Source organism: Panthera uncia, chromosome F1, assembly GCF_023721935.1.
Source record: "Panthera uncia isolate 11264 chromosome F1, Puncia_PCG_1.0, whole genome shotgun sequence".
Taxonomy (NCBI): Eukaryota; Metazoa; Chordata; class Mammalia; order Carnivora; family Felidae; genus Panthera; species Panthera uncia.
In genome coordinates, this window is record NC_064813.1 from 13,611,432 (window position 1) to 13,626,640 (window position 15,209).

At 40.4% G+C, this 15,209-nt stretch overlaps 1 protein-coding gene across 2 annotated transcripts in view; it reads right to left on the reverse strand.

Moving 5' to 3' along the window:
- The window catches only part of VAMP4 (vesicle associated membrane protein 4), a 46,755-nt gene that overhangs the window by 17,934 nt on the left and 13,612 nt on the right, over window positions 1-15,209 (reverse strand). Inside the window, exons 1-2 of one of the 2 annotated variants that reach the window (XM_049633946.1) lie at window positions 9,298-9,479; window positions 6,202-6,321 (exon numbers count right to left, since the gene is read on the reverse strand). In XM_049633946.1, the coding sequence (XP_049489903.1) occupies window positions 6,202-6,267 (66 nt within the window). In that variant the 5' untranslated portion in view covers window positions 6,268-6,321; window positions 9,298-9,479. Of the gene's footprint in view, window positions 1-6,201; window positions 6,322-9,297; window positions 9,480-15,209 lie in introns of those variants that run through there. The other variant, XM_049633947.1, reaches the window with a different exon arrangement.

The window sequence follows — 15,209 nt, forward strand, 5'->3', positions numbered from 1 at the left end:
GAGAGAGAGGGAGGGAGAGAGAGGGAGGGAGAGAGAGGGAGGGAGAGGAAAGAGGGACAGACGAGTGGGGGAGAGAGAGGGAATAGAAGATGTTATACTGCTGGCTTTAAAGACGGTGGAAGGAGCATGAGCCAAAGATGATGGGAAGCTTCTAGAAGCTGGCAAAGACAAGGAAACAGACCCTCCCTTACAGCTTCCAGAAGGAACACAGCCTGGCCAGAGCCTTGATTTTAGCCCAGGAAAACCCACTTTGGACTTCTGGTCACCAGAACTAGAAGATAATAGATTTGTGTTGTTTTGAGTTTGTGGTAATTTGTTACAACAGCAATAGGAAACAAATACATCACCTATTGCCTTTTCTGAGAAAATTACTCAAGGAATTGCACCAGCCCAAACAACAACAAAACCCAATTAAATCAGAGCAAAGATTCTAAGACAGAGATCGATACAATCAATGAACCTAATAAAATGTGTGGTCAATTTTGAATAAATATGGTAATGTGATTGTGAACTACTTATAGCTACTGAAAAAGAAAAGGTATAATATAAGGAGAAACTTTATTTTATTTTTTTTTTAATTTTTTTTTTCAACGTTTTTTTATTTATTTTTGGGACAGAGAGAGACAGAGCATGAACGGGGGAGGGGCAGAGAGAGAGGGAGACACAGAATCGGAAACAGGCTCCAGGCTCCGAGCCATCAGCCCAGAGCCCTACGCGGGGCTCGAACTCACGGACGGTGAGATAGTGACCTGGCTGCAGTCGGACGCTTAACCGACTGCGCCACCCAGGCGCCCCAAGGAGAAACTTTAAAAGAGCCCCAAACCATTCTAACAAAACCTAGAAGCTGGGAGCGGAAGAGTGAAGCAAGGAAGTAACATGACAGTTGCACCTGCTGGGGAGACAAGTGGAGGCAGGGAAAGTGGGCCAGAATGAGGAGGTAAAACAATGGAAGGGACGTGGTGTTTGGTATGTTGACAGAGAAAACAGATTTAAACATCACTGTTAAAATATGAAGTTAATAACAAAAAAGAGATACAAAGGGAGAAAGGAAGGATACTTTTAAACTGCCTAGTGATACTGAGGCCGGGGAGATGAGGAAAAACAATCAATCTGCCAAAGAAGTCAGGGAAAAGAGGAAAAATATATGAAATATAATGATCTATGCATAATGATATATAACATATCACAGAGAGAAAAAATGAAAATAGGATGTATTCAATATTTTTTTAATAAATATGTCTGAGCATCTTCTATGTGTCAGGCACTGTTCTAGGTACCAAGACAGCTTTGAACAAGACAAAGTCTGAGCTCTCACAGAAAAATATTCGATGGTAACAAATGCTATGCAGAGGGGCGCCTGGGTGGCTCAATCGGTTAAGTGTCTGACTTCAGCTCAGGTCACGATCTCACAGTTCATGGGTTCGAGCCCCACATCAGGCTCTGTGCAGACAGCTCAGAGCCTGGAGCCTGCTTCAGATTCTGTGTCTCCCCCTCTCTGCCTCTACCCTGCTCATACTCTGTCTGTCTCTCTAAAAGTAAAATAAATGTTTAAAAAAACCCAAAAAACAAATGCTACGCAGAGAACTGAAACAGAGATAGGATAGAAAGTGACAGGGTGACTAAATGAGATTAGGTTGTCATGGAAAATCACTCTCAAGAAGTGAAACTTAAGCTGAGATCCAAATGATAACAAAGGGCCAACCAAAGATCAGGGGGAAGGGCATTCACTGGCATCAGCGGGACTGGCTAGCATAGAAAAAGCCCAAATACGTTAGTTGTTGTAACAAATGTGAATGGTATGAATGCTCCCGTGGGGGATAAGCTTAGGAATTCCCTGGGCCTACACCAATGGGTTAACGAGGCACAAAGAAACACAAAGTCATAAAATGCTCACACCCGAGTTTGGATAACCAGATTGGCACTCCAAGAATAGGGAGGTGCAAAGGCACCCCAAAATAGGGAGGGGTGCTGAACCCCCAAAAATATATATAGAGAGACAAAGGCCTGAAATAGAATCAGTGCAAAGGTGCCCAATACATAGGAATAACAAGATTAGATATTCAGGGTGAAAGCACCCCAAGTTTAGTACTACAGCAGAAAGCTGCTTTCATAGAATAGGGCCAGGGCAGGTAAATTGGTGAATTGGACTTTGGACCACTGCACTGCAGGCAAAGCAGCCCAAGGTGGCTTATTAACCCTGAGGTTATTCCCCCTATCTGTCTCATCTCCTAGGCTGGCAAAGATAAACAGGCACAGCGCCTCCTGTCTGCTGTTAACAACCATCTACCCATCTGCCTGGCACCTGGAATTTATTTTATATTGAGCCAAACCCCAAACACTGTGTATCCTCAAAATCCCCCTTTCCCCCTCACATCCACAAGTTAATGTTCCTAGTTTCTTTGTCTCTTTATACACACCCATCACGTTTGCAAGCCTTCTGATCTGAATAAATATGGGGCAAGGACCCTTATTCGGGACTCTTGCCTTTTTCCCGGACATTAGCCATCTCTTGTTTTAATCCTGCTTCGCTCTTTTGCTAGACAAAAGAGAACTTTAGACTTAGAGTCTACGACATGCTCCTATTAAAAAAAAAGAACTACATGTGATTGGAGTTCAAAAATTCCAGCCAATATCTGTTTACAAAAAATTCACTTAAAACAAATTATCAAATAAAGGAAGAAAAGAACAGGTGGGAAAAAATATATCAGCAAATTCTAACAAAAAGAATGTTAGAGTTAGCAATATTAATACAAAGACGAATTTAGGACAAAAGCATTAAACAATCAAATTTAAGATTTTATAATGATAAAATGCATAGTCCACCAAAAAGATTTAACAGCAATGAATGTTTATATATAACAACATAGTTGCAAAAGATATAAAGCAAAAGCTGCTCAAATTATAAAGAAAGAAATGGATACATTCAAAATCATAGGGAAGATTTAACATACCCTTCAGAGATAGAGAAACTAAGAAGACAAACAATAATCTAGAACTTTGTATTTAGCAAATTTTAATTTCAAATATCCAAGAAACAGATGTGCCACAAAAGAATTTTAATAAATTCCAAAAACTAGAAATTACATAGGTCACATTCTCCAGGCATAATGCAGTGGAAATTAAAACAGGTAACAGAAGGGGCACCTGGGTGGCTCAGTCGATCAAGTGTCTGACTCTTGATCTAGGCTCAGGTCATGATCTCACAGTTCGTGTGTTTGAACACAGAGCCTGCTTGGAATTCTCTTTCCCTCTCTGTCTACCTCACTCGTGTGCGCGCGCTCGCTCTCTCTCTCTCTCTCTCAGAAATAAGTAAAGAAACTTAAAAAAAAAAAGTAACAGAATAAAACTTTAAAACACTCTTCTAATTAACACATTAAAATGTAATGGAAATTTAACAGACTATTTAGAAATAAGTGACACGGGGAACACTAGAGAACAAAATCTGTAGGTTATGGGTCATAGCAGCACTTAAAGGAAAATGCATTTATTTACGAAATCACAAAAACCGAATATATATGAAATAAGTATTTAACTCTTAAAATGGTTGAATTATTCCTAAGCAACACACAACTCCAGAAGTTTAAGAGAAAAAGATTAATGGATAACATAAAAATGTTAAACATGAAAACTATCATAAACAAAGTTAACTGGCAAGTAACAGATTGGGCAAAAAAATCTGCAACATACTTTCAGAAAAGGTCTGACATCTGTATTATATCAAGAGCTCTGAGGAACCAGTAAGAAAAAGACGGCAAGGGAGAAAAATAGTCAACAGAGAGAGATAGGCAATTCCAGACAGAAGAAATGGCCAATGGTCACATGAAAAGATGTTGAAAGTCAGTAACAGTCAGGGAGATGCATTAATTAATTCCTTCAACAAATATTTCTTGAATGCTATTCTAGCTAGTAAGTTTAACAGTCACTATATTTATGAAACAGTTTATGTGCCTTAAAAGATAACGACACTAATGATAAAATATATTTATTATAGTTGTACTATAAGAAACACACATGAAAATCAATGTCTTTACACCCATTCATTGAACAAACACAAGGGCTAGTGAGACACTATCAAAAAAAGAGAACAGGACACAATGAGATAACGCTTTACACCCACTAGGCAGATAATAATAGCAAGTGTTAGGAGGAAAAATTGGTGGTGAGGAGAAACTGGTTGGTAGAAGAAATGCAGAGAAATTGGAATCCACATACACTGCTGGTAGGAATGTAAAAAATTGTGCAGCCACTCTGGAAAACAATTGGGCAATTCTTCAAAAAGTTGAATAGAGAGTTACTATAATACCCAACAATTCCACTCCTAGGTATTCACACAAGAGAACTGAAAACATGTTCACACAAAAACCTGTACATGAATGTTCATAACACTGCTATTCTTAATAGTCAAATAGCCAAGAGTCAAAAGCGGTATGCAAGAAGTCCTTAATATTAAAAAAAAAAAAAAAAACAAACCCAAATGTCCGTCAAGTAATGAACAGATGTGATGAACAGATGTGATATATCCATATAACGGAATATTATTCAGCAATAAAAAGGAATGGCATACTGATCTATGCTACAATATGGGTGAACTTCAAAAACATTATGATTTAAGTCCAAAATGCCAATTACAAAAGACAACATATTGCATGATTCCATGTATATAAAATGTCCAGAGTAGACAAATCTATAGATTGGTGGTTGCAAGGTTGAGGGGATGAAGAGATGGGGGATGACTGCTAAAAGGTACAGGGTTTCTTTCCGGAATAATGAAAATGTCCTAAAATTGACTGCAGTGATAGTTGCATAATTCTGCAAATATACTAAAAACCATTGAGTTGCACACACTTTAAAAGAGTGAATTGTATGGCATATGAATTTTATCTCAATAAACCTGTTACTAAAAAAAGTGGAATGGGCAAGTGGAATAAAACTTTAAATAAAGTTTTAAAAAGTAATTTATAGACTATTAGAACCAGCTATCAAATTTCACCATCTGGTAACTATTCAAAAGGAGGTCTCTATTTAAACAGCCAATTTTGTTCAATTCTGATTCAATACCCTATTTTTACAATAAATCATAGTAGTAATCAACCAACAACAGTTACAGTTACAAGTCTCAGTGGTGGATTGAGACTCTGTATTTTATAATTTTAAGTCTATATATAAAGTTTATTTTACAAGCAATTAGTCTATTGGTGGATTATACCTCCTTCAAGTAAAAACTACAGAAAGTTAGGATAAAGGGAAGACACATTTCCTGTATTATACTAAAAGACACTTTTAAATTGTAAGATGTTGGGCAGAGTGAATAATAGGAGGTTCAGAGCTTGTACAAAAAAGGAACGTGTAAAATGAAGTCAAGCAGACTATAAGCTCTATATGGGCCCTCCAGTTTTTAGCACAATAGCAGGTGGTCAATAAATGAATCAGTAAATGAAGGAATAGCAATGAGATAGGAAGTGAGCAAGGGCTTTAGGTTGCTGGATAAAAAAGAATACCACTAATTCCTTCCCTAATAAATATTTAGTGAGTGCTTATTCTAAAAGTAGCCTATCTACAACATTCATATCAAATGCTGTCTTCCACAAAATTCAGATTTATACACATCTGCATAGAATGTTCTGGGATAAATAGGAAATTGAACATTATATAAAAACTACTCTGGACTCCGAGGACAGTTACAGAACAAGAATTCTTTATCTGCAATTTCAAAACTCTAAAAAGTTCTGAAAACCAAGAGGCTTTGTAAGGTTAGAGCCAAAACTCATTTGGAGGAAAACCTGGCCTGAACTGATGTCAGCTTTACTTACTGATCAGACATTTCTCTGAGAAATACTAACATACTTGGAGGTGCTGCTCCAGACACTAAAAAGGCTGTTATATAAAATGCACTTAACTACCTTACTAAAATCTTAAGAACTCTCAATTCCAACCAATTTTGGCCCAGAGTTCTGAATAAGATCCTGCGTATTTAACATTCTCTTTGAAAGACTAGAAAGAAGCGGTGAGCATAATCTGATCAACGGATGCAGGATTCAAATGAATCACCCATCTAAGGAACATATACTTTTAAATATTTACCATGAAGAAAAAAATATAAAGTAGAATACAGCCATAAAATTTAGATTTTTCTAAAACAATTTACAAAAGGAATGAAAGCATATTTTTAATCTGTTTAAAAACTGAAGATTCTGAACTTACCCTTTCACTTTTCACAGAACCAGTGACATCATCGTCATTTAGGTGGCGCTTGAACTTGGGAGGCATATTTTTTACTCAAGAGGTACTTCTCTGTTTCCCAGCAGAACAAGTATTCGCCACCTTAAGGGAAAATGCATGTCATCATATTTGAGACTTGAGGGTGAAAGCTAAAGTACTTAAATAGTGTTCAAAGCTATTGTATGGTGGAGCCTCCTTGACTTCTCTGACTTCAACCACTGCCTTCCCACTTGCTTCATTCTGGGTGATCCTGTCCTCCATGCCAGGCCTTGATACATAAAAAAGTTAAAAACTGTGAGAAAATGGATGTAACTTGTAACTTGTAACTTGTGAAAGAGAACATGTGGGGGAAATCAGTGATTTTTTTTTTTTTTTTTTAATATTTATTTTGAGAGAGATGGAGCACATGTGCGAGCAGGGAAGGGACAGAGAGAGGGGGAATCCCAAGCTCCTTGCTGTCAGTGCAGAGCCCAATTCGGGGCCCGATCTCAGGCACTGAGAGATCATGACCCGAGCCGAAATTAAGACTCGGAAGCAAAACCGACTTCTGAACTACCCAGGTGCCCCTAGTGAAAGTTTTTATAAAATTAAAGAGCAGATTGCCTAGGAGTGGGGGAAATTTGGAGAAAATGAGGCATTAAATGCTTTAAGAGTTTAACCTGGAATTAGAAGACAGAACACTCCTAGTTCTCTAATTTTTAGTTAGTTGATTAAACCATGATTCCGTTTCAAGTGTGAAATAGTGATTTCTAGGCTTCTGCATGGAGTTGGCATGGTCAATCAGATAATTCATGCAAAAACATTCTGTAAATTATAACACCCTATTCTAAAGCACAGAACTAGGCTCTAAGAAAAGGGATGTTTATTAAATACTGTGTTAAACAGAGCCAGGATGCTGTTTTGAAGGGTTTTTTTGGTTGTTGTTATTGGTTTTCTTTGGTTTTGGTTTTATTTCTTTTTTTCCTACAGAAAGTTTCACAGCTTTTCATATGCTAATATGCATTGTGGTTTTCCAAGAAAATGCTTGAGTATGCAGCTTATTCAAAATTTCTGGAGAAAAAGCTGACATGTAAACATGAGTTTTCAGTTTCTTGGATTAGAAGATGGATAAAAAATGAGAATAGCTACTAGCTAAAGTACTGAATCTTTTACTATGTGGTATGCACTGTGCTCAGTGATTTACACGTATTTTCTTTTAGTCTATGTGATACTCCTTTAATGTAGGCACTAAGAAGCTAAAAGAGAATTTAATTTAGGAAAAGTAAGTAATATTCCCTCTACCAATTGAAACAGCAGACACATAGACCCAAATTAACCAATGGCTATGCATGATCACTTTTAATATTTATTCAATTAGCTGCCTATCAAGTTACACAGTTCTGTTCTAGAAAGGCCACTTCCCTATAAACAACCCAGCAGCCCTCTTTCCCCTTCCATAAGAAATCACCTCTAAGATCTTTAATTAGGCATCAGTTTGCTAGTTAACATATACAAGCCCAGAGTCCAGTTTCATAAACCAAGTAATATTTTAAGGTAGTGTCCTATCAAAACAAATTGATACACTTTTCTTTGATAAGAAATGCTTCTAAATCAGAAACCTAATCACTTGTAACAAAAATCAAATTCTTGCTACCTAAGTAACAGTTCTAGAGTTCATCCCACAATATTTCTGTCATGTACATCTGGCCCATTTTATTCCTCATACTTTGATTTCAGAATAATTCATTCACACAGAAATATTACAGACTCCAGGAAAAAACAGGAAGCAAGTGAAAAATCTGAGCTTTTAATTATACCTGTATGTTATTTATATTTTAAACCCAACAAAGGTGCTTCTTTAATACCCCCCAAACAGGCAGACTTACATCTTTATGAAATATACAGTAAAGCTACAAGTTTAATGATGAGCAAACACCATAATCAGGTCCTATAATCCAAGGACCACCTCACGGAGACAAGAAAAGTGTCTGACAACAGAAAAGCCATCAGCAAAGCATCAGGCAAGATTAACTATGCAACTGATGATTTGTGTCAAATAACTAGTAGAAATAAAGAATGTTCAGAAATCAGGCATATATTTCTACCTACACTTTCCCCTGCAAAAATTACACATGAATTCAGGGATTTGTGTCTGGGTAAATATGTAAATAAGAGAGCTTTCATCACGCATTTCATACTGAGAGTGGAAGAGCAATACACAATTCACTCTAAAAATGTCACATCACCATATGCTTATGTCATGACCATACGTTTACAATTTCGTGTATATATATTTTTTAAGAGGCAGCAGTTTTCTATTCAATGTCTTTACATGTAATACACCTCTAACTTGTTTAGCAAACGTTGGCCTCTTTTTTGCTTTAGGCACAGAACAAAACCCCCTATGTATCTCATTTCACACAAAGCTTGAATCTGGGCAGAGGGTTCCCTTTTCCCCGCCTCCATTCCCTTCTGACTCCTCTTCCTTATCTCCATCAACAGTCTTGACTGGTGCAGTTTCACGGAAATATGTGACTTGGACACAGCTTGGAGATGTTACAAAAACTATCAAACTGTAATGATTCACGTCACCTGGACGTTATAAAACACGCCAGCAGCGTTGGCGCTCTTTCTCCCTTGACTTTAAATAATGAAACAAATCCATCCCCTCCAGCAAGTAGCTCGGTTCCCCGCCCCCCTCCACCCCAATTGTCGCACCAGGCCTCGTCCTCCGACATCTGCTCCTAACTCTGGTCCTTTCTACCCCAAGATACCCACTCATATTCCAGGGTGCCTCCCACTCTTCTCAAACCCTCCCCACGCCCTCCACTGTTCCATCTCCCAGAGCACCCTTCAATTGCCATTTTTCTCCCCCTCTCCCCCCCTCCCGCACACCCCCGTCCAGGTCGTCCTCCTCCACGACACCTGGCCCGAATCCAGCCTTTCCCCAGTCGGGGGTCCCTCCCCGACCCCCCACCCCCGCCCCAGGCGGGTCTCGCCGCCCAACGCGGACGTTGGGACGCGGCGGAACAGGGGCGTCGTCTCCGTTTCCTTCCTCCTCACATCAGCCCCTCCCGTCGAGAGGGCCGGCGCCAGTACCTGAGTCTCCCGGGGAGCTCCGGGCAGCTCTCCGGGGCCGACAGCGCTGGGAGGGCGGGGGAAGGAGTGGGAAGCGCAGAAAGAAAACGGGGAGGGGGAGACAGTGGACGCGGACTCGGCGTCGGCCGCTCCGCCGCAGCTGCGCCCCCGCTCATCGAGCCGATCGGCGCTCCGCGGCCTGGCGCCGGGCGAGGGGGCGGGCCCAGGCGGCAGAGATGGTCGAAGGAATCGAGTGAGTGGAGCGCCTCTAGGGGAGGCGGAGGAAGCTGGGAGAAGTCCCTCGGGGCGCGCGCTGTACAAGCCCGGGACTGGGGTGGAAGAGGCTTTTAGGAGATGCTTCAGGCGCAGCCCATCACCCTTGGCTAAAGAAACCGAGTAGAAAACAAGGGGGATGGTTCGCAGCCCCGGAACTACTTCGGATTGTCTGGGCCTTTCCGGAAGCTCTAAGTGACCCCTTGTTTATCTTTGCAGTTAGACTAGCAGGGAGATATTGAGGGTTGCGAATCCCACCTCATTTTAGACGTTAGGAATCTCTGGTCTAGATTTACTTGCGGCTGCAAGCTAGTTTGGGCAGATTTGGGACGAGGACTCAGTGCTCTTTCCCCTGTATTCTTTTTAACCTAAAATAACTAGGTCCAGACACCGGAGCCTTCAGGTTTCAGGTAGGAAATCACCCTTGTATGGCCTGTCCACTGTTCTTTTCACCCTTCCCCTTCACCCCCTCAGTATCATATTTAAACTTCCAAGCCTGAATTAGGTGGGCATAGTAATCCAAAACCATTCCAGACTATGCTTTTACGGTCCCTTGTTTCACTTAGCCATTCCTCCCACACACGCCGCTGCTGGACTGTTTTACTCATTCCCCCCACCCCGATCATTTGTGCATTACGCATCTTTTTCACTTAATACGTGCGGGTCCCTTGTTGATACAGCGTTGCAGGCATTTTCCAGTTAAAACGTACCTAACTGGAAGATGCCCTGGCTGGGATGACTCTGATTATCTAAAGTTCAATCACCTGGAAAGCTTTAAAAACTACAATGCCCAAACACTACTTTGAGATTCTGATTCAATCATCCTGGGATGCTGAGAAACAGCCGTGGGTTGTCAGTTGAAGTTTCTGAAAACCTGGCGTTAGACTCGCTGTGAGTTTACTACTCAGACCCAGGCTGACTTGGAAAGACACCACCCACCTAGAAGGAAAGCTTCTTACAGTTTCTCTGCTTAGGCATAATGGTGACACTACCCTAGACCCCACAGATGACCCAAAGTTATTTCCTTCTTCCACAGGTGATTTTACGTCTGTAAATCTGCTTGTTATGGGGTGTCTCCTTCCTTTGGTGCCTTAGCCAGTTAGAGTCTGAGGCACTTACAGCATCAGCCTTTCTTACTTACACAACTTAAGAGTGTGATTGAGCTGTAGGAGCACCTCACTGTGTAACTTGTATAACTAATTCTTTTTGTTTTAACCATAATTCTTTAGTTCTGCCAACCATTTTGGTAAGATTGCTTAGGGGAGGGGTAATGCCAGTCCCACCCCTTAATCACCTGAACAAAGTCCCTTTGACTCTCCCCTATATTTTGGAAAGGGTAGAAAATGTCACTTTACAGTTACTATGCATCAGATATACCAGTAAGCCTGAAAGGATATAAACAGCACTGGATGTAAGGTCAGAACAGGGTTCCAGGCTCACCAACTTGAATTATTTGGTTATTTTTACCCTATTTTCTCTTTCTTGAGCTTCAATTAATTATTCAGATGTTCATCTTCCAATTTTCTTATAATTTCTCTTTCATCTGATATATTTATTTTCTTGAAGTAGGCTTCCCACCCAGCGGAACACAAAGCGCCTGAACTCATGACCCTTAGATCAAGACCAGAGCCCAATTCAAGAGTGGAAGGCCTAACCGACTGAGCCACCCAGGTGCCCCTGAGCATCTGATTGATTCTTAAACTTTCTATTATTCCTCCTGTTTTTAGCTCACATCATGCTCAGAGTTACCTAGCACTTCTAATTCCCGAGCCTTATTTATGCAGGGTTTAGCCGTGTAAATCAGGTTGCTTCATGGCCTGCTTAGGATTCTTGTTTCTTAAGTCTGCTACAGTAATTGTCACTGATTCATCTACTTTGCAGGTTTCAATATTTTGTTGTTGTTGTCTCTGTTCCCATAAGGCAGAAAAAAAAGTACAAAACAATTCTAAGCATGTGAACAACTGTTCAAAATCAGCCAAAATGTAAATCAAATACCATTTTTCATCTATCACTGACCGGGAAGGAAGGAATTTAGCAGCAGATCTGCAATACATCCTCTCCCCTTACAGAGGAATACCCCTAGAAAAGCAAGCAAGCATGTAATTCTTAGAAATATGGAATAACAGACCTCCTGACAAACAAACTAATAGTATTTGCTAGTAAGGAGAGTTGATATGTATGGAATTCCTTCAGTAAGATATTCCTGGGCTGGGACTGTTTATGGTAAACACCCCCGAAATCTGTGGATTTGAGGTGCATGACTGGAAAATATCATGTAATTTATGTAACTCAGCATGTAATGGAGATGTTCCAAAACTGAGTTGGTTGCTTCTGCGTAACTGAGGTGACTACATACCTTATTTAGAAACCACATCTATGATCTTAGGCAGAGGTGCACCCAACGCAGGAAGAAAGGACCTGGGAAACAGCACTGAGTCCTGAACCTCTCCCTATTTTGTGCCTCTTGGTCAGTGGTATCTTTGAAATTAGTAGAGTTTAAAATGGTAAGATCTCTGATTTCTGAGTCTAATTTGAAAATTTGATCCTTTTGCTAGCTCAATGGCAAAGATTAAAAAGTTTGACAACACAGTGATGGAGATGTGTACACGCGGTATTGTGCTGTGGGAGGTGGGAAGAACAAGCTTTCTTCAACACTTGGTGGAAGTATAAATTGGTACAAATTTTTTTAAGTTCAGGGTGGTAAAACACGTCAAAAATTATATTAAGTTCCTTTTGACCTGACAATTCTATTTCTAAAATTTATCCCACTGATATACTTACCCAAGTTGTATAAAGGCATTTTCTAAGAATATTCTTCAAAGGATTTTTGCAACAAGCATGGAAAAAAAAAAGAAGCTTTAACTGTCCAGCAATAGGAAATAAGTTTGGAATATCCATTTAAGGTAACAGTATATAGTGATTAAACTGAAGTAGATATACATGCACTCACTTAGAATATCTCTATGTGGTTTTTAAAATATTTTATTTATTTATTTATTTATTTAGAGAGACAGGGAGAGAGAACACGTGAGCATGAGTGGGGGAGGAGCAGAGAGAAAGGGAGAGAGAGGATCCAAAGCAGGCTCGGCATTATTGTGAGATCATGACCTGAGCCAAAATCAAGAGTTAGACGCTTAACCAACTGGGCCGTGCAGGTGCCTCTCTGTATGTTACCGTAAAGTGAGAAAAGGTGCAGAACAGTACATGGACTCTGCTTCCATTTGAGCATCACATACAAAAGAACCCAGAAGGGCTGAGAATCTGGCATGGAATTTGGCATGAATTGTGTCCTCCCGAACCCCTCCCAATTCATACGCTGAAGCCCTAACCCACAATGTGACTGTATGCAGAAACCGGGCCTTAGGTAGATAATAAGGTTTAAATGACGTTGGTCGTAAGGGTGACGCCCTAATCTGATAGGGCTGGTGTCCATGTGTGTGTGGGCATGGAGATGAGGCCACGTGAGGCCACATTGAGAAAGTGGCTTGCAAGCCAGATGAAAAGGTCAGGAAGAGAGGTCTCACCAGAAACCAATCCTGATGGCACCGTGGTTTTGGACGTTTAGCCTCTAGAAAATTTCTGTTGTTTAAGCCATCTGGTCTGTGGTATTTTAACAACCTCAACGGACTAACACAGAAAGGAAACCTTTTCTCATTGTGTGGTATTTTGTACCATTTGTATACTACAGGAGAGATTCTCTTTCCCACTGAAATTGAGACCAGATGTTCATTGGTTAATTTAAAAAGTCAGGAGGCACCTGGATGGCTCAGTCGGTTAAGTATCCAACTTCGGTTCAGGTCATGATCTCATGATTTGTGGGTTTGAGGCCCACAGTGCAGAGCCTGCTTGGGATCCTCTCTCTCTGCTGCTCCACCACTCACTTGCTCTCTCAAAAATAAACAAACATTTTAAAAAGTCAGTTAAAGTGGTAAGGATTTTAAAAAGCAGATACACTTTAATCTTTTTATTTTGACTCAAAGGTATCATCATACATTTACTCACTCATCTTTGAACTAGGGCCAAGACCTTGTATCTGAAAATGAATCTGTTGGTTGGAGTGCCCCAGTGTCTTTATTATAAATTGCACTGCTTAAATTGTTTATAATTCCCAGAGCATGGGACTCCTGGGCTTCAACTATTATCTCTATGAAGAAGAATCCAAGGAAGAATGTATTTAAGGGAAAGGGCACTTAGGAGAAGGTAGACGTTACAGATAGGGAGAGCAGTCCATGAGAAGCGGTTGGAGCAGCAGACGTGACAAGACAGGGCAGTGTCAAAGAAAGAGGAAGGGTTATTAGCATCAAACTTCACGGGTGCCTGGATGGCTGTTGGAAGAGCATGGACTCTAGATCTCAGGGTGGTGAGTTTGAGCCCCACATTTGGTGTAGAGATTAATAATAATAAAAAAAAACCTTAAAAACCCCGTTAAAAAAATAATAAAAACTTCAGGGGTGCTTGGGTGGCTCAGTCAGTTGAGCATGCAACTCTTGATTTTGGCTCAGGTCATGATCCCAGGGTGGTGGGATTGAGCCCTGTGCTGGGGCTCAGTGCAGAGCCTGCTCAAGATTGTCTCTCTCCCCCGGCCCCTCTCCCCAGCTCACGCACGTTCTCTATCTCTCTCTCTAAAATAAAAAAAATAAAAAGACTTCAGAGAAATTGGTGGGGGGTGGAGGAAAGTGGGAATGAAGGCTAGAAAAAGCCATTAGATTTGCTGACTCACAGAACATTATTGATTTTCAAGAAGTATTTCAGTAACATTGTGGATGTGGAATGCATCTTGTAAGAGTTTTTAGTGGAATTGCAGATTATAGATTCCACTTCCAAGAAATTTAATTGTAAAGGGAAATGGCACACTAAATTGCAGTTCGAGCAGCAGCACAATCAAGGTACTATCAGAAATGATCAAGTTATACATAGGAATGGGGAGTAAGGAGCCACAAAGAGAGTGAGACTATAATGCAAAATCAAAACAGAAATAAGGATGGGTGATGTCCCTTGCAGAGGTGGGAGGATCAGGGTTAGAAGAGTACCAGAGGTATGTTCTGGGCAGGATGGAGAGAGAATCCTTTCTTGGAGGCAAGAAGAAAGGAAGTGACTGATAAAGATACAGAGAAATTTTGAAATGGGAAAGAGAAGAAGTTAGGGAAACTCATCACCTAGAAATGTTCAGTAAAACTCAAGAGTCCATGTGAAGCGTCAAGGAAGCAGTGTTACAGTTGGGAGTGTAAAGAAAATGGAGAAGTTTTGGAACTTAACACAATGAACAAAAGGATGGCTCAGCAGCTGAGAAGATCCAGGCAAGAATGGTCATTTTGACTGCTCCTTTAAATCAAGGATGTGGACTTAGATTCCTTTTTATCCTCCATCATATCTTGCACAGTACAAGCACACAATGAATTTATTGAGTGGGTTATGCTTTTTAAAGTTTGCTTTTGAAGGAGCAAAAAGACGCAAGAAAGAAGAAAATAAGAGAAGTGATAAAGTTTTAGCATTCCCAGGGCATGGGGATCCTACAAGCACTTAACCTGCTGCATGACTTCACGGTCACTAACTTTCAATACCAGTTTCATTTCCCAGGCAGCAAACAAGGAGTAATCTCTGCCTCCTTATTATCTTCTAAGAATATCACAAGCTCTTAGTAAAACAATATTTATACATTC